This window comes from Osmerus eperlanus, chromosome 28, assembly GCF_963692335.1.
Source record: "Osmerus eperlanus chromosome 28, fOsmEpe2.1, whole genome shotgun sequence".
NCBI lineage: Eukaryota > Metazoa > Chordata > Actinopteri > Osmeriformes > Osmeridae > Osmerus > Osmerus eperlanus.
In genome coordinates this window covers 4,638,800-4,657,693 of record NC_085045.1, presented here as the reverse complement: position 1 = coordinate 4,657,693, position 18,894 = coordinate 4,638,800, and the positions used below count along the sequence as shown (strand labels likewise).

The 18,894-nt window shown below is 47.8% G+C and overlaps 2 protein-coding genes across 2 annotated transcripts; one reads left to right on the top strand and one right to left on the bottom strand.

Annotated features, from left to right (window-relative positions):
- Nucleotides 1–983: 983 nt before the first annotated feature.
- LOC134015178 (fucosyltransferase 7) lies at nt 984–2,134 on the top strand. The gene has a single exon (XM_062454536.1). It carries the CDS (start codon nt 1,071–1,073, stop codon nt 2,079–2,081), a length of 1,011 nt encoding a protein of 336 aa, XP_062310520.1. The 5' UTR covers nt 984–1,070; the 3' UTR covers nt 2,082–2,134.
- Nucleotides 2,135–3,563: 1,429 nt separating this feature from the next.
- npdc1b (neural proliferation, differentiation and control, 1b) lies at nt 3,564–18,661 on the bottom strand. The gene is made up of 8 exons (XM_062454078.1): nt 18,226–18,661; nt 11,000–11,152; nt 7,393–7,869; nt 6,648–6,714; nt 5,712–5,796; nt 5,258–5,337; nt 4,816–4,915; nt 3,564–4,651 (listed from the first exon to the last, which is right to left on the bottom strand). Exons 1-8 carry the CDS (start codon nt 18,326–18,328, stop codon nt 4,580–4,582), a joined length of 1,137 nt encoding a protein of 378 aa, XP_062310062.1. The 5' UTR covers nt 18,329–18,661; the 3' UTR covers nt 3,564–4,579.
- Between the last annotated feature and the right edge of the window lie 233 nt (nt 18,662–18,894).

Here is an 18,894-nt window from a genome sequence, read left to right as displayed (position 1 = left end):
AGCTTCATGTAATATTGTTTCTATGTTTTAGTCAAAATAAGATGATCGGTAGGCCTATCATTTAGAAACAACCTCAATTCTGACTTGTTCTGATCTAAATGAATGCACTGACTAATGAAGTAAATTGTTAAAACTCAAACTTTTGTTTTTACTGGGGCACAGCAGATTTATACTGGGGCATGTGCCCCAGTATAAATCTGGGTGGAGCTCTATTCTTCCTGTCCACAACCGTCTCCACTATCTTAAGAGCATTGAGCTCTAAGAATCAGATGGCAACTTTCGGTTAGCATTTTCGGTTTCATGGGTGACTCACCAGCTGGTACCACACAGGAAACCGTTCAAGTCTCGAATCGAATTTCTCGAATCGAGAATCGAATTGGTGTGCCTACTTTATTGGCTATAACTGCTTAACTTTACTGAGACATCACAGAACACACAATAATCAATGATGTCTAATGTTCAACACACATGGGCATAGAGATGAACAGAAAGAGGTAGAAGTGAGAGTTGATTTCCTGTTGCAGGTTGTCAGCTTGTTACAATGCCATCAACTGCCACCCTGCCCTCCCAGAACTGCAGACAGAAAGACAGACAGGAACATTTTTCAATGAGTCCTTCTGAAGATTCACACCCAGCAGATGAGGTAAGGTGTCAGTCTATGTTAAAACAAAGATACAAATAATGTAATAGTCAATTGATTTCACTACTTCAGACTAAGGGTGGTGTGTGCATATTTTCAATCCTTGGTATGACAGGACACACAGATGCATGTTTAAAATGTCTTTCTCCACCAGTAATTTTGTGACATGTTGAAGTTGTACGGCCCATATTACTTAGAATGAAATACAGATCACAAAGTAAAAACGGTTCAGCCATCATTTGTTTTATTAAATCAGAACTTCAACTATGTTTCAGCAACATAAACTAAACTGAACGTGCAGGAGGGAGGAATGATCCAAGATTGGTGACGTCTTGATCTAAATCTTAAACTACTCTTTCAGCATCACACTACCTGTGTGATTCTGTGCCAGTAGACCTTCTCCATAAGCCTGTTTAAGATCTCCTGGGACATGCGGACCTCCAAGCTCTTGTCCTTCACCTTCCTCCTCGGCATCTCCATGCTGGTGGTCCACCATAAGCTGCTGGGCGGACCTAGACGAGCGCCCCCCCCGAGGAACGTCACCGTCCTGCTGTGGCACTGGCCCTTCGGACGCTCCTACAGCCTCCGGGGGGACGTGTGCTGGGACTCTTACGGCATTCCTCGCTGCGTCCTCACCGACAACACTTCCCTGTTCGCCTCCGCCGACGTGGTGGTCTTCCACCACCACGAGCTGCGCACTGGCCGCTCCGCCCTGCCCCTCGGACTCCCGCGCCGGCCCTCGCAGCGCTGGGTCTGGCTCTCGCTGGAGCCGCCCGCCATCAACGGAGATCTGAGCCCCTACAACGGTCTGTTCAACTGGACCATGAGCTACCGCCGCGACGCTGATATATTCATGCCCTACGGCAAGACAGTCCGACTGAACAACACCGGCAGCTATGTGATCCCAAAGAAGAGCTCCTGCCTGGGTAGCTGGGTAGTGAGTAACTACAAGTCTGACCATGTTAGGTCCAGACTGTACCAGGACTTGAGGAAGTTGATCCCTATTGAGGTCTACGGCCGCTGGCAAAACAAACCCCTAGCAGGACAGAACCTGTTACCCACCATCGGACGCTGTCACTTCTACCTGGCGTTTGAGAACTCGATAGCCACAGACTACATCAGTGAGAAGCTGTGGAGGAACGCCCTCCAGGCAGGGGCTGTCCCGGTGGTGCTGGGCCCCCCTCGAGCAACCTACGAGGCCCTGGCCCCCCCTGGCTCCTTCATCCATGTGAATGACTTCAAAAGCACTGCAGAGCTGGCTAGCTACCTACAGCACCTGGCATCAGACAGGAAGGCCTATCAGGCTTTCTTCAAGTGGCACCAGACCCACGGCATTAAGACCTACACGGACTGGAGAGAAAGGCTGTGCAACATCTGCGGGAACTACGAGCCGCCTGCCATGAAGGTTTACCACGATCTGGAAAGCTGGGCCAGCAGTTAACACCTGCTTCTGTAATCCAAGTTCTTATGCATATTATGTGTGGTTTCAAGCCCAAAAATAAATTGTACAAACCTGTGTAATTAGAGGGCATTTGATGTTTGTGTTCTCAAGCGAAATCATTGTAGAGTGGAAATATCTTTGCAAAACTCTTTCAACAACTAAATCTATATTAATCTTTCTTTTTTTTTATATATCTTCCTGTGTCTGAACACCTTGAGAGGTGGTACGGCCACACAGGAAATATTTTAAACAACTCTCAAACTGCCAACTGAATGTTTCTGCAAAATCACCAACAGTAGATGACTAATGACTAAATGTAGTTGTTCCTGTGACACACTGTTACTGCCAGACTCTGTTGTGCAATCATTACATTTATCTCCTAACATATAACTATGATAATCGTAAAAAAAAAAATGCACACATGCTTTAGCTGATTCATGTATGGGTTGGAGAATGTGGACTCGTATTCGGGGGGAGTGTTTTCATTTGGGGGATGCTTTCATGTTAGTGGGTGTCATTTGCACTTCAGGGCCACCGTAGAATGTGCATAATGTTGCTTTGCACCAACAAGAAACAGACACTGTGATTATCAAATGTGGCCACAAGATGGCAGGCTTGATAGAGGAAAACAATATAATATATAACTTTCACTATCCATTCCTTCAGAATGGTTTTTTGCAATGTCACCCTCCCTTGAGTTCTGAGGAAAGACACCATAACCTTATTTCATTTAAGATAATATAAATATTTATTCTTTAATTTCCATCTCTGATATGTTTACATGCACGCCAAACAATCTCAGTGTTGGATAATGAGGTCGTTCATCTCAGGTTGGTTGACATGTTTACCCCTGGGTCCAGTTTCTTCATGTCAGTCAGTCAGTTCGGTCGGTCAAATGCTCACCACTACTAGAGATGCAAGCCACATTCATTGGAGATAATATGGGCACAAGGAGAAAATATATGGACATTAATCCTTGAGTTTCTTCCACCCAGCAGGAATAAAATGGAAAAGCAGAAATACAGTACAGATCATGAGGTAAAACAGTCTTCATACAGAATATTCTGATACCGTGTCTTTGTAATGGATGGGGCAGTTTAAGACCTCATTCAATTAAACTACATATTTCTCGCTTTGTTCTCAAGGCCCAAAATTTAAAGACTCATTAATCATTTTGACAAACGTTAAAAAAATCGAATCAAATGGCCATACTTCCAGGGTCAGTAACAACAGTCCGGAACAAGCCATCTTCAGAACCTGTCATGTTGAGCGTGTGGGGTGAAATAACTAGTGACAGCAGCGTTCCTGAGAGACGGCATCAATAGGCAACTTCTGAAAACACTCCAGAACAAAAGAAAACAGTGACACCACTCTGAAATATACGATAACGTCTACAAACACATTGGTCAGTGACAGATTATTCTTTCTCTTTGTACACATCAGTAGTGACTTACAGAACATCATAGATCATGGGGACAAGCCATGTTTGTCTTTACACAAAAGGGTTGCTCTGGTTCAGAGTTAGGTTGACAAGTTTCAAATTCCTTTGAAATCATTCAAGTTATGTATATCGTGAGCAAGTTTGCACAAGAAACTTGTAAGAACCGTAAATGCATATCGACTTTTTCATAACACAGCATCAAGTCATGCATAGAGAGACTATACTGAGAATACAATGGCTACATAACAGACTTTAAAGGATCACGGTACTGTCAGTGTGTGTGTGTGTGTGTGTGTGTGTGTGTACATCAATGAAAGAGTCAAATCTCTTTGGGCTGAAACCAAGCCACAACCTGGGAATGAAGAGAATCAAAGATGTTTGGATATCGTTTACTCTGTATACTGCTTACATGGACAATCCAAAAAATGAAATTGCCTTCTGTTGCCGCCCCTCGTCTAATTAACGTCTTCCTCAGTCACAGACCGTAGCTTTCAAACCGACGAGACACTGGATGTATCCGAGTCACTGGACGTCGTCGTGACAGTTTTCACAAGATCCGTTGAATCCCGACTCATACACATACATGCATACACATACTCGTTCTTCACCGCAAACCCATTCCCTGAAACTACAGATGAGTGTTCGAGATCAACAAGAGCCTAAATTAACATGAAAATGAAAAACACACTTGAAAAGGCATGATTACGTGAGACCACAAGGAACGGTCGTGTGAGTCCTCGGATAAAAATATTTTGGCCCCAGATTTCTGTCCCAAGCCAGGAGGAGACCCCCCTCAGATACACTCCTCTAGTCTGCATCTCACCCTCCTCTTCCTCCTGTACACATCCCTCACATCCTCCTCCCATCCCTTCTTCTCTACGCACACCTGGCCTGACGTGGTGGGAGTGGTTGTGGCCGAGGCCAGGCTCCTAATGGGTAGCTTCCGGAAGCCTGGTGACGTGTGCTGGGCGAGTGTTTACTGTGTGTGTGCGTGTCGTTTCTCTGTACAAGGAGGAGGGGTCGTCTACGGTGTGTGTGCCCATCAGCGCTTCCGGGTCTACTTGTGGGTCCTCTGGAAATAGAGGGGGGAGTCGTCAAACAGAGGGTTCTTCACTTCCATCTCTCCAGTCTGTATGGGAAGGAAAGGAAGTAGGAGAAACACAGTTCAGTGAAGTCCTATAAACACAGTGTTCACAGTGTCCCCTAAGGCAAAATGGCTCCTCCGAATAAAGTGAAACTAGAAAACGTCTGTGGACAGAAGGCCGTGCTGTAACCGTCCGGTGTGGGGCTCACCGGGGCCAGGCCAGGGCACTCGTACACGGTGAAATCTCCGTCCTCGTTCTCCTCATCCGACGTGGCGCCCGAGTCTGGGACCTTTGGCTCATCCCTGTGTCTGGAGCACAAGCCATGGGACACGGTTACGGAGGAACTGGAGCGTGTCAAATCTCTAGTAGAGGGAGATCCATGGCAGGCCGACACAGATGTGCAGACAGGTAGACAGGCAGACAGACAGACAGGCAGAAAGAAAGACAAGCAGGCACATATGCAGGCAGGTAGACAGAAAGAAAGACAGACAGGCAGGCAAACAGAAAGACAGGCAGACAGACAGGAAGACAGGCAGAAAGAAAGACAAGCAGGCACATATGCAGGCAGGCAAAAGTTGCCAGAGGGAACACGGGCAGACAGTAGACAACACAACACGTCAGACTCAGTCTGGACTTGAAAGGTCACTCACTTCCCCAGGGACAGCATCTGTTGTTTCTGGTGCTGGTAGTGGTACATCTGGGCACTCCGCGCCAGCTTCTTGTCTCCAGGCTGCGAGGCATGAGAGAGAGCATGAGCATGGGGAGGGGCCTCTTAACATGCCCTGATAAAGCGTTCATGACATCACTTCAAGATTCGATTTCCTGCCATACGAATGCTCTCCTTTTCGCAGACTTTCATCCAAAGTGACAGATTTGAATCGGCGACCATCTGAACTGCAGTCAAACACTCTTTGCATACTATCCCATAAACCTCACACAACTCGAGTCATTTGGGAATGGTGATGAGGAAAAGGAAATCAGATAAAGTACATATTATAATATATTATATATTGACCTAATCCATGTTTAGGATTTATTGAATAAATAAATCCTAAACAATAAACTATGTGTATTTCCCATCTGTGTCTTTTGGGCTGAACTCACCACATTGTTGTCATAGGACTGGGGTCCCATTCCCCCGTAGGCAGGGTAGTCAATCTTCTGGGCCAGGCGAACACCCTTCTGCAATCTGAAACATCCAACACCACATATAGAGGAGGTAAGTATGGCCGCCAATATACAACCAATGTACAGAATGAGCCATTCAAGAAAAAGGATGAGGAATATGAAAATCAGACACACTTCAACGCAATACAAAACATGCAGAATGTTAAAATAGAATATTCTATAATCCGCACCTCGGGGTCCAAATTGAAGAGGAAGTAAAACAACAGCAATGACTGAAGACAAGTATTCATAAAGGTCTTTTGAGTGGCAAGGGCAACACCCATGGGGGAACTCTCAGGCAGCAGATGGGTTTTTATTGCTACTTCACATTTATATCGCTACTCAGGCTGACCTACTGAATGCAAATCGCTTCAGACACGGCACAACCATGACCCACATTCTGTACAGCATTTACATTTAGTCATTTAGCAGACGCTCTTATCCAGAGCGATTTACAGTAAGTACAGGGACATTCCCCCGAGGCAAGTAGGGTGAAGTGCCTTGCCCAAGGACACAATGTCAGTTGGCATGACCGGGAATCGAACTGGCAACCTTCGGATTACTAGCCCGACTCCCTCACCGCTCAGCCAACTGACTCACTGACAGCAGTCAGCAGTGTCATGCCTGTCATGAGCACAACCCCAAACCCCCAAAATGCCTCAATACAATGCTAATGCAGCAATCAATACAAATGCCTAAACAAGTAGTACCTCAATAGTCTCTCTATGCAGTTTAACTAAAGTAAATCTGGAGAGAGAGACTACACAGAGAGAGCCTTCAGACAAACAGATGCGAGAGACAATGAAGGCGAGAACGAAGGAGAGAAATATAGAGAGGTAGGTAAATAAAGGAGGCCAAGACCGAAAAGATTACCTGATCCAACAGACCCCAGCTATGATCAAAGCCAGGGATCCCACTACGATGAAGACACTGGTCATGACTGTGGAGAGATACACAAACAGCATGAGAGACAGCCTGCGATAGGCCGCAGTCAAGGAAGACATGGCGTGGAGTGAGGAACGTGTCCAAAACTGGGCAAGAAGAGGAACAGCCAAGCACCAGGACAGGACGAGACGTACGAGGAGGAAGTAGGAGGAAGTAGACCGTCCCATCCCAGTTCATGGATTTAAAAGACCTCGGCTGCGTAGAAATTAATTCTCAACACTAGGAACTAATAATGGTTTGGTTCATTCACAGGCCCAATTGGATGTGAGGATCAGAACTGGAACATCATGCCTTTCCACCGACCCCACAAGCATGTCTTCTTTCTTTGAATGGGGTATAGATAGGCTGCTCTCAATGGTTGTTGTCATATGATCAGCAGCTCGTTCGTCTCCAGAAGAAGATGACATCAGGTATTTTTCTATGTCAGAATATATGCACTGAACTGTTAGCATCAGTTTGGAGAAGAACAGTGTAATTCAAACAACCCCATTCAAAACGAGTCTCAATTCGAATCTCAACATTCGAAATGAACAACAACATCAAGATGTCTCTTCGGAGCACAGTCGGGACGTTTCTTTTCAAGTGAGAACCCCGAGGCGAAGTGGTTCGCCACGTGACAAACACAACATTGGTCATTGGCCGACAGGAGGAGTCAGAACGCGTCGAGACTTACTGAGGAACACGTGCTCGTCCGAGGGGTAGGGGGCGGTGATGGGCACGATGACGGGCCCGCCGCCGCCCGAGGGGGCCTGGCTGGTCGTCGTGGGAGACGCCGTCCCGTTGCGCGGGGCGGAGGGGCCGCCGAGCGTGGCGGGCGGCTCCGCCGTGGGCCCGCGGGAGGCGCTCTGAGGTTTCGGCTCCTCCTTGGTTTCGGAGGCATCCCGAGGGGGAGCAGCTGGGAGACGGAACAGAGAGCGTGTCAAGCGGACTCGTCGGGACCTGAGACACGCGCGTGGTCCCGGTGTCATGCGTGGGAGGTGTGACGCCGGCACTGGTTTGCGCGGCGCCGCTAAACGTATACAGTGTCGCGTGTGGACGGATGGGAGAGCGAGGCTACCTTGGAGCTGGATGTCGGTCTCCTGCCGCTGGCTGATGATGGCGGACAGGAAGTCGATCTCTTCGTCGAGCTCGGGGAACGTGGCCACTTTACCTGGGGAGGAAGAAGATCACGGTCACTCACTGTCCAGGGGTTTCACCTCTGGTACTGTCCAGAGTGCAGGCAGAGGTAACATATCTGCTTGTGGAGAGAGAGGATGGTCAAATCTCCCCGGTAAGTCGCTTTGGATAGAAACATCTGCTGAATGAATGAAAACGTTAGTACATAATTTGGAAGAGAGAGAGAGCGAGAGAGAGAGAGAGAGAGAGAGAGAGAGAGAGAGAGAGAGAGAGCGAGAGCGAGAGCGAGAGCGAGAGCGAGAGCGAGAGCGAGAGCGAGAGCGAGAGCGAGAGCGAGAGCGAGAGCGAGAGCGAGAGCGAGAGCGAGCGCGAGCGCGAGAGCGAGAGCGAGCGCGAGCGCGAGCGCGAGAGCGAGAGAGAGAGAGAGAGAGAGAGAGAGAGAGACTAATGCTGATTCACCATCTGGTTGACGGTAGGCTTGAGTCAGAGATCTCTAATCACTAATCACTCCCCCTACAGATCATCTCCACAGGGTTTACACACAGCACACAGCAGGCACCAGATAACACGCATATTGTGGAACAAACACGCATATTGAAGACTGTCATTCGTTCTAATAAGGATACAACACATCATTTTCTCTGAGTTGTGGACATAAGGTCACAGTCATTGCTCATAGGCACATTGTATCTAGCATCCACTGTATTTTATTTTATTATGTTGGGCCATGTTGGTGGATCAATAGCTATACCCCAGGCCGCTGACTACGGGAAATACGAATCCCTCGCCCTCTGGGGCTGACTCCACATGGGTGAACCTGAGCTAGGGCGGCGGCCATTAACAAAAGCACTGGCTCCCTCGTGTGGGGAAAGCACGTCACTGCACCCATCGCAGCCCCATCCAAATCATTGGCCGTCATTTGAGCGTGTGCGGGGAAGTCTGTGCGTGGGAGGGGAGGAAGGGCAAACGTGGTTGGGTGACATGCTCGCGTGGGCCCGTGGGTGTCTATGACACGATGGGCGCGCTGTTCCCATGATGCATCAGAGCGGCAGGGGGTGCGTGACACACGTGCACATGTGATGCATGGATGTGGTGCAGCGTGTGTGTGAGGATGTTCGTGGTTGAGGTTAGGGGAAGTGCGCAGTGTTAGTGAGTGTGTGAATGAATGTGGTGCAGTGTGTGTGTGTGTGAGAGAGAGATTTTGTGTTTGTGTGTGTGTGTGTACAGTGTGTATTAGTAATAGTGGGTGGATGAGTGTGGTTCAGTGTGTGTGTGTGTGTGTGTGTGTGTGTGTGTGTGTGTGTGTGTGCGTTTGCACGCGTGTGAGACTGGGTGTGCGCGGGTGCAGTATTAGTTAGAGTGGGTGAATGAGTGTGGTGCAGTGTGTGGGTGGATGGGTCAGCGCTCTACTGTCACGCAGTGCCGCTCTGAGCAGGGGGGCGGAGGGAGCGAGGGAGGGAGGGGTAATGAAGAGTCGTGGAAGAAGTGAGGTTAGAGAAAAAGAGAGAGGAAGAGAGAGAGAGAGACGGAGGGGAAAAATGGCGAGGGGGGGGGTGAAAAAAAAGAAAAAGACCCCTCCCTCAGAATCATGAATGAAACCCGTCGCCAGGGCAACAGGGAGACGTGCCAAGTGTGTGTGTTGGTGAGGGGGAGGGAGGGGGTGGGGGGGTAATGAGATTGAATATGTGGGTGGGGAAAGAACAGGTCCTGTTCATCCCTTCCAGATGCAGCATGTTCCAGCTTGCATGGTGTTTTATAACACTCACCCTTACTCAGAGGCTCGCAAACGCCAATGCTAAACAGCGTGGAGGTCAGTGGGATGCAGTGACACAGTAGAACCCACGCTACTCCACGTCAGCCGACCAAGTCTGCACGAGCCACAACTATCTGTAGAGCTATAAGCTATGACTTGATATCTTTTGTACAATGGAATAACATCAGCCATGAAAAATAACGCCAAGTATTTCAAGATATGTAGAAATAATTGTCCTATCTTCACGTCTGGTATTAATGAATACAGGACCAAGAGCAACTGGGGCTAGGATCTAGGAGCGACGGTGGAGCCTCAGCGACCAGGGAGGGACGAGAGAGGAACAGCAGAGGAGAGAGAGGGGAAAGAGCAAAGAGCAACAGGAGCTGCGTGGGAGAGATGAGAAGTGGCCACACATAAAAGAGGTGTCTGTCCAGGCCCTGTTATTAAACCCACCCATGTGACACGAGGGAGAGAGAGGTTGGGGGGGGGGGGGGTGAGGGATGAAGCGTGTGTGCGCTAGGGTGAGAGCCGCTAAAGGTTTACAGCCGATTGCAGCGGTGGCCAATACTTAATGAGCCCTTTTTTGCCGTCGCCGGCCTAATACGCGGTCTATTTGTAATATCACTCTGCTCTCTAACAACAACACAGTGAGTGACACAGTGTTCCACAAAGTGCTTGTTTTGTGCCTCCCAGCAGCATCTGTGTGCTTTGACCATCAAGGGAGTCTAAGAGGAGTAGGAGAGAACGAAGGAAGGGGGTGAGCAGTAGATGGAGGAGGCGGGAGAGAGCCAGTGACATCACAATGGTGACATTTGATCCGATCATTCTGACCACTTGAGTGGGCAGGAGGCAGTTGGGATGCCTGTCAGAAGGGGGGGGGGGGGGGTTGTGCCTTCTTGGCGGTGCCCCCTGATCTCCGGGGGTGGGGGGAGATAGGAGCCTCCATTCCAGCTGCACTGACGTGGCTCTGCGTCACTGCTGTCTGTCTGAGTGGGGACCATCGCAGCCTGACGTTCCTCCAGAGCCAGCAGGGATACATTGTGCGGTCAGTCTTGTCACCCCAGGTCCGCGGCAGCCCACTGATCTCAGCGTCTTTTGGGGGGGATGACACATCCAGATGCCACTAAGCATTTTCTTTTCTGTAGATGACTACTCTCATGAGCGTGCAGCTCTGCTCCCCAAGCCCCAGACCCGACCCCCATTCCCCACGGACTCATTAACCCTTCTGAGAAGCCCAGGTCTGTGGGGACTGCAAGGTTCAAACTAACACGGTTTATTTCGACGCATGACATCGGGAGGCGCGTTGAGCTTTCTCGCGGTAACAGGCCGCCCGAAAAACCGACATCCCTTTGTGTGTTCTTGAATCACAGTAGCAGTGGCGTTTCCGCGAGGGGCTGCATTTGAGACTCACCCACGCGAGGGGCGTGCCTCCTCTTCACCACACACCTGCCGCGGGAGTTATCCACCAGGGGGGAGAGGCAGGGCCCGCAGCTGGAATCCCCCGGCTGGCAGAAGTGTCGCCCGGCCCGGGCACAGTCTAGACTTCGCGGGCACATGTGAGACCCTGCGGGCACAGAGAGGACGGGAATGGGGATGGAAGAGAACATCATTAATCCTGTCGTACTTTATTTCATTTCTCGTCAGACATTTGGGACATGTCGAAAGAAAATGAAGCTTTCAAAAGAAAAGAAAACACGGCGAAAACACAAAGCTGCACACGGCTCAGCGGGCCTCTCGGAATGTAATTTGATTTCATGTACGTGGCATAAAATTGAATCATTCATGTACTTTACAGGTGTTATGTATCAAGAGCGGGTGCCTCAGGTGAGAAGGAAAAAGACGAAAAGAAAGTGTCAGGCGATAACCAAACACGGCGCATTGTAGTTACTGGTGCCTGACACGTCTAAACGCCTCCAGCCTCTTCAGTACTGCTGCTCATTAAGCTGCTTCACTAACTCCCTTCCAACATCTGAAAGGACCCACACATACAAAACAAACAAACACCGTCGGCCCAATGCCTCGGAGCCTCCCCGTCCAGTTGCGTCAACGGAACTGATTAATAAAGGACAAAGTTGTGCTCCGGTCAGCCGAAGGTTAGGGACGATGCTTCAGGTCCTGCATTTGGTGAGGCGCCACAAGGTCTTTACTTTGACACTGACGGATGATCACAGGGAAGACTGGCCCAGTTCTTGGCTGGTGGTTGGTGCTGTTTGGGTGCTGGGATCATGGCCTGCTGTCTACAGTGATGTATTGCAGTATGAGTCCGCAGGTGGCTGGAGAGATAAGGGAGCAGATGGAATGTCACCCCTGACTGAGAGGACTGGTGAGTCAGACCCCTCGAGGCTACGACAGCTTTGCATGGTCGTGTCTTGCTGGGTCGACTGGCCAGTGCTCAGACAGAGGCCCTGAAGCTGGCCAGAGCCCACTCACAGTGAGGTCAGTCACAAGCCAAGGTCGGCCGTCTGAAAGATTGTTTTGATCTGTATGCTGTCTTCCTGTCTGTTCGGGTTTGGTAAGCATTCAGCGGGATGCAGAAAGCTAGCGATTGGAGTGAGCTATCAATATGAACTCTCTGACTTCCACTTTGCAATGGCTCGATGCTTCTCTGTCGAAGCCTAGGATACGGTTGCCATAACGACTGCCATGGCAACTGAGGCGGTGTGACATCATCAGGTGTGAGTCACTGTGTGAACTCAAAAGCTAGAGATGGAAGGGGGGGGGCTTTTGTTTCGAAACAGAGAAGCAAAGACGAAGGAAATGGAAACAAACTAAACTGAATTATTTCTATAAAATTCAGATAGTCTTTTTTTCCTTAATAGAAGGTAGGCAAGTCTTTACCTTGAAGAAACCTTGAATCCCATTTCAATTGTTAGGTCAGACCACTATGAAACAATATGCACAATGATATGTCTGAGTCGTCTTCTGCTATTGTTAAAGTGGCCTGAAGTCATCTGAAAAGAGAGAGAGAGAGAGAGAGAGAGAGAGAGAGAGAGAGAGAGAGAGAGAGAGAGAGAGAGAGAGAGAGAGAGAGAGAGAGAGAGAGAGAGAGAGAGAGAGAGAGAGAGAGAGAGAGAGAGAGAGAGAGAGGAGAGAGAGAGAGAGAGAGAGAGAGAGAGAGAGAGAGAGAGAGAGAGAGAGAGAGAGAGAGAGAGAGAGAGAGAGAGCAGAGAGAGAGAGAGATCATTAGCCTACAGTAGTTGTCCATGGGTCCTGAATTGGTTTGGCAAAAAGCCTGTAGCAGTTACAAACACACAGTCCACACAGTGTTGCACCTCCACCCTTGGCTCTGGGCGCGGCCAAATACACTTAGGAGGAAAGAGACGAGAAAGCACAAGAAGTCTTCTCAGAATAGCAATGAACAGCGAGCGGCAGTGCCGTTTGTCTGTGGCTCCCTGATGAGGTATGCTGTAGCGTGCAATGCCAGATCCATAGCAAGGATCGGCTGTTTGCTGGCGTTTCTGCAAGGAACACCATCTCTCCCCATTCATATCATGCAACCTGCAGTATCAAGTCAAACATACCTGTAAAGGCAAATGAGCACATTCATGGTGAAGGTTGAATGGTCAAACTACAATGTCTGTAAGATATATATGCAAAGCTTCACTACCAAATGACTAGGAGGGGAAGGCATTAGTACAATATTTCTTATCTCACCAAACTGCCTCTTGAGGGTTGAACGCCGAAGACTTTTATGTCTATAAAGCTAATTGCAAAAGTCAGTTACATCTCAACTCAGTTGGACTTAGAAATGCCCCAAATTGTCAATCTGATTCAAACAAATTGACAGAATGGATGACAGTTTATTTGATTGCCATTTAACTATAATTTACTTCTCGGGGGACATTCAAAGCAATTGGAAAACTGAATGGATGTCAGTTTCAGAAGAATAAAAGCAAGACTTCAAGTTTTTGTAGTTGCATTAGTCCCTTGCTACTCACTGAGTTTCTGACAAACAGTGACATTCCCAAGGAGCCAAGCTCACTTTCCCCCGAATGTGCAGTCGCCTAGCAACCCTCTTTTCCAAGTTTGAACAAAGAAAAAGTGAATGAGCCTGTAATCATTCTCTCTCTTTTCTTTCTTACTCTGAGCGATAATTCTTCTTTCATACCATCTGTAGACGCTCTCAAAGACACTTCCGACTTGATATGGCTCTCGAGTTTAAATAAATTTTTCAGAGGGAGTTGGGTTGGGTGTTGAGATGGCTTTACCTGGCCTGAATCTAAACCAATGCTGACATACATCCTGTTTTATACATCTCATTTTCTAATGTCCACACTCATAGGTTCATTGCAGGCTTCTATTCCGAGACAAAACCATTTCCTCCGACAGTAATTCCATATACCCAGGTTGAGCATCAGGATCTAATAATAATCTCAAGGCACACACTGACATCTAGATGTTTATTTGGATTGGGGCCGATAAAAGTAGTCTGTACTGTTTAGTCATAATTTATTTCCAGGAGAATAGAGTGGAACATAAGGGCATACATAATTTATCATTCACCAACAGATACACCCACAGCAACTTACATTACCTTGTACCATGAGTGTATATTTTTCTTGAGCATTGGACTATCTTAATTTCAGCTGTTTTCTTTCTTCATTCACCTCTTTTTGTTTTACCCTATCCTCTCTCGCCACTGCTGAGCTACCACAACATTTAGTTAGGCCATCTAAGGATGCAAAATGTCCACCTGGCATACTGGTGGATTCATCCACAGCGGATTTGACATTACTGATGTGACAGGGGTGTTTTTGTTACACAAGTTAATGTTTCCACTCCTTTATTTCCAGGCCTGGTGATATGCACCGAAATACACCACAGACGAGACGACACGCCAGGATGGCAAATTGACAGAACATTCCTCTAATTATGATTATACCAGTTAAGAAAGCCAATATGTGTTATTTTCAAAATGATTATGCCTATTAAAAAGGAAACTTCATTCAAACAAAAATAGGAAGGCCTTCATAGACAAACTGGAAAGTGCAGTGGAGGACCTGAAGGATAGTGGGCTCAATAATAACAGCGGTGCTCTGAGAGGGAACAGGAAATCATTCTTGTTCCAACAGCAGGAAGTAGTGTTATTGAAGAGGGAGATCAGGTTAGCTTCATAGTGGAAGAAATTAGCTTTATGGACGACAAATGCTACCAGCACAGAATCTTCTGACAGGGTAACAAAAAATCAATATGACACAGGCAGAGAAACCATCGGCAAAGACATTACCAAGACGACCAGAGCCAGGAAGCTTACTGGAGATGAATAATTTGCATCCATGGTGTGATTGGCAAGTGTAACCTTTTCCTCTGCAAAGGCCCGCCTCTTAAGACACTGCTCTCCTATCAGAAGACAGACCAGGCCTCCTTCTGGTATTCCACGTAGCAATCCTGTTGTGCCACAGAGCCCAAATTAGATTAAGGCTCAGGAATTCAATTTCATCTTTAAGATTGTGTTATTGCTTTTTTTTTTCATTTTAATTTCACAGTCTCCGTTATCACATTTGAAAAGACAAACCCGGAGAGATATTTTTATATGGTGTCGATAGCAGGAGAACAGCAGCACCCTACAAACACTGGAACACCGGAATAGAGCAGGAGATGCAGCCAACTGTTAGCCTAGATGAGACACCAGTCAGCCCCTTTGGCACGGAAGGGCATCTTCCTGTTGACATTCCTCAACAGTCTGACAAACACAAGCAGATGGACAGTAAGACAGCTTCACAGAGGCAACCTGTCATGTTTTCCAACTGGACCGAAGGGCTTACTGCCTGTGGCTGGCAGCAGCTTGAGGTCGACCTCAAAGCCAGGGCAGGATCACGGCTACAGGGTGCGTGTCAGGTTTAGGAGAGCAGACACGAGCATGTGAGGGAGAGGACTCACGCACGCACACAAAGACCTCACTGCAGGAGGTCAGCTGACTCCCTAAGAAGGTAGGAAGGAAGAAAATGGATGTAAACATTGCTGTTGTGGGAAGACAGGCAGACAGACAGACAGGCAGACAGGCAGACAGGCAAACAGACAGACAGACAGACAGACAGGCAAGCAGGCAGGCAGGCAGGCAGGCAAACAGACAGACAGGCAAACAGACATACAGGCAGACAGGCAAACAGACAGGCAGACAGACAGGCAGGCAATCAGGCTACATGAAAGCTTCCAGCAGTTGTGCATTTGCATCTGTCTGATGAAACAACCACTCTAGTTCACATCACACTAAGAGCAAGCAGCAACCACTGACAGCTTTTAATCGTTTCGAGCCAACAGTGACCAAACAACTTCCGGGCACATCATGTGCAGCTGACCACGTTTGGAAAATAGTTACAGCCTTTTTTGTGTTTAACGTGATGTGACAGTATATGAACAGAAATCAGATGAAAGCCCAGCGGTTGTGATGCCTAAAATCCTGTTCTATTCACATCCTCATAGACAATGCTCTGTGCATTACCACAGTTAGCAACACGCCAGCATCTAACAGACATTGGCAGGTAACCTTTCTGTCTGCCTGTCTCAGAGTCTGGACTAAACAGCATCACCCCCTCCCTCTCTCCTTCAAATCTATGGTCTGCCTTTGAAGTCCTACCAATAGTGTGCTCCACTCTTTTAAGAGTACATTATGCGATGTGCGTGAATTGATTAAGTATCTCTTTCTACAAAGTCTTTGTTGTCCGCCACAAAACCCTCCACTGCTAAAACAAACACATTCCATATGCACTTTAAAGCATGAGTGTTTGCTAAGAGTCCTAATGGAGCACCTGCATCATGTACTTGAAGGTCTGTACAAAACCAAACACAATCACGCCAAGCCCCAGCCCTTTGGGCTTTCAGAATAGACTTCTGGAAAGCTGTCAATACCTGGCACTGGTACAAAATTACTCACTGGCCTTGCATAGAGGCCTGCTTCTCAGAACAACAAGCCATATGGTTACAGTTTGTGCAGGAGTTAGTCAGGTATTCTTACATTTACATTTTACATTTAGTCATTTAGCAGACGCTCTTATCCAGAGCGACTTACAGTAAGTACAGGGACATTCCCCCGAGGCAAGTAGGGTGAAGTGCCTTGCCCAAGGACACAACGTCAGTTGGCATGACCGGGAATCGAACTGGCCTACTACTGGCCCGATTCCCTCACCACTCAGCCACCTGACTCCGAATAGAGGAGTGCAGCTTCCAGATCAGCTCCAAGAAGATTTGTTTCTCTATCTGTCCATCACACACATACCCGCTCTCGTGTGTGTCTGTGCGCACACATACACACACACACACCCACTCATGCACAATCTCATACACGCACGCACACACACAATGCTGACAGTTCTTTTCCCATCCCAGATGGTATCGTGTGTTCTGTGCCATGGCAAATTACTAAATCAAGGTGAACGAGAAGCACACCGATAAGAACAGCGCTGGGATCTGCCAGGCTAATTGAACACACAGCGGGTCCTCGAGATCACAGAGATAGGCAGGCTGGCGCTTTTCCATGTACACTACGGGGAGGGGTGCCAGGGAAGATTCTGAGAGCATGGTATGTTCTCTCTCCAGGAAGGTGAGACCTCGCAGAAAGGGTGAGAAGAGGTAGAAAAGGCGAAGAACGATGAATCACTTGACTGATGTGATCCTCCTATGAAATTCCGAGAAAACAGGAGGCGACCAGATAATTCACACTTGAGGGCACACTCAAGTGTTTTACAATTCATTAAAAAACAAACAGATTTTTCTTCATGCCGAAAGCCGTGTCTGTGCAATCTGTCTTGCCGACACTTGAGTGGCTTTGGCGTGTGACTTCAAGCACGTCCTGAACCAGGCCCAGACCCAGGGGAAACACTGGAGTGGTCTCTGACAGGGGGAATGTGTCGAGCTACGCTCTGCTGATAACCACCTCGGATGGGTATGTCTGAATGTATGTGTGATACATCCTGTCTATGTGTGCATGGGTGGGCATAGCAAGTGTCTGTTTTACAACTAAATCCAGGTTCATTGTCAGCTCTACAACCAGTAGGTATCCTTATACAGTAGCATAGGTGTGTGTCAAGTCCAGGGAACGTGACTTGGTATGTCACTGCTTATCAAACCCCCTCCTGCCTGATGCCTGACTGTGGCCTGAGAGTTTACAAGTCCTTTGGCTGAAATGTAGGTTGACCAATACTGTAGTCATGTATATAGAGTAGAAAGATTACTGGAGAAACACACATACATAACAAGAGCACACTGTATATATATATATATATTATTTGAAGAAGACACTGTCGTGGACTAATGTTATGGGTATAAAGATAGATACAAAACGAACATACAGTTATGCAAAACGAAGCAAACTTAGTGGACGTATAGTGGGCAAGGTGCTGAGAGACATAGCCTACTAATACATTGTATTCAAACGGATCATATGTTGAACGAATTTCGTTCTAAAGTAATCTTCGTAAAACTGCCCCATCACAAAAACAGCTGGAGTTATCCAGCACACACAGTACCACCCGTCGAGGATATCATGCTCTTTTCTCAATAAAACCCCATTTAATCCACTTTGCGATCATGCAAAACATAAACATGTTTATTCTACGACTACGATTGTGACCTCTTGCACAAGAGTGGCTATAAACAAGCAGCATCACTCACAAAAACAATAACAGCGGCTGTCCTTACCTGTCATGCAGGTGCTCAGGGCGACGAGGGCTGCAAAGACAGCCGCCTGGATTAGACGAGCGGCCTGTGGCCGGTGCTCGATCCCTCCTCCAAGGGATGCCATTCTGCGGAGCTGTCCTACGTTTGAAGACACAGATGTGGGGATATGGGGTTGATCATTCCCCCATCCCCGTAACCAAGAAAAAAACCCGCCGTGTTCTATGATCTCCGTTATAAGCAAGGTAAACAAGGAGCGATAAGCGTGAGAATGACAGAAACACGCTCGGCTGCTTGAATCCGGTGAAACAACCGCACCAGCGGAGGTGCCTATGCGTTTTGCGCAGGACACCAAGGAGAACACTTGGCGATGCTCTGAAGATGTACAGAGGAGTCCAGCGCTAGTGCTGAGCTGTATGTGAAAGGGGTGGGCATACGTTCACAATGTCGTCACGGCGCTTCCTCTAATCATTTAGTTACGTAGCCTACAGCGGCGACAGCCAGCCTCTTCCTAGCAGTGTCTGTTGTTTGGAAACGTACTTTCAGTATGAGAGTGCCCTTATGATTCATAGACACATGTCCAAATATAAACTAATACAGTACCAGCAAAATACTAGGACACGTATGCAAACACAAAGGTCTAATAATCTTATTTTTTAATCTTTTACAATAATTGCTCATCCAATATTGCTC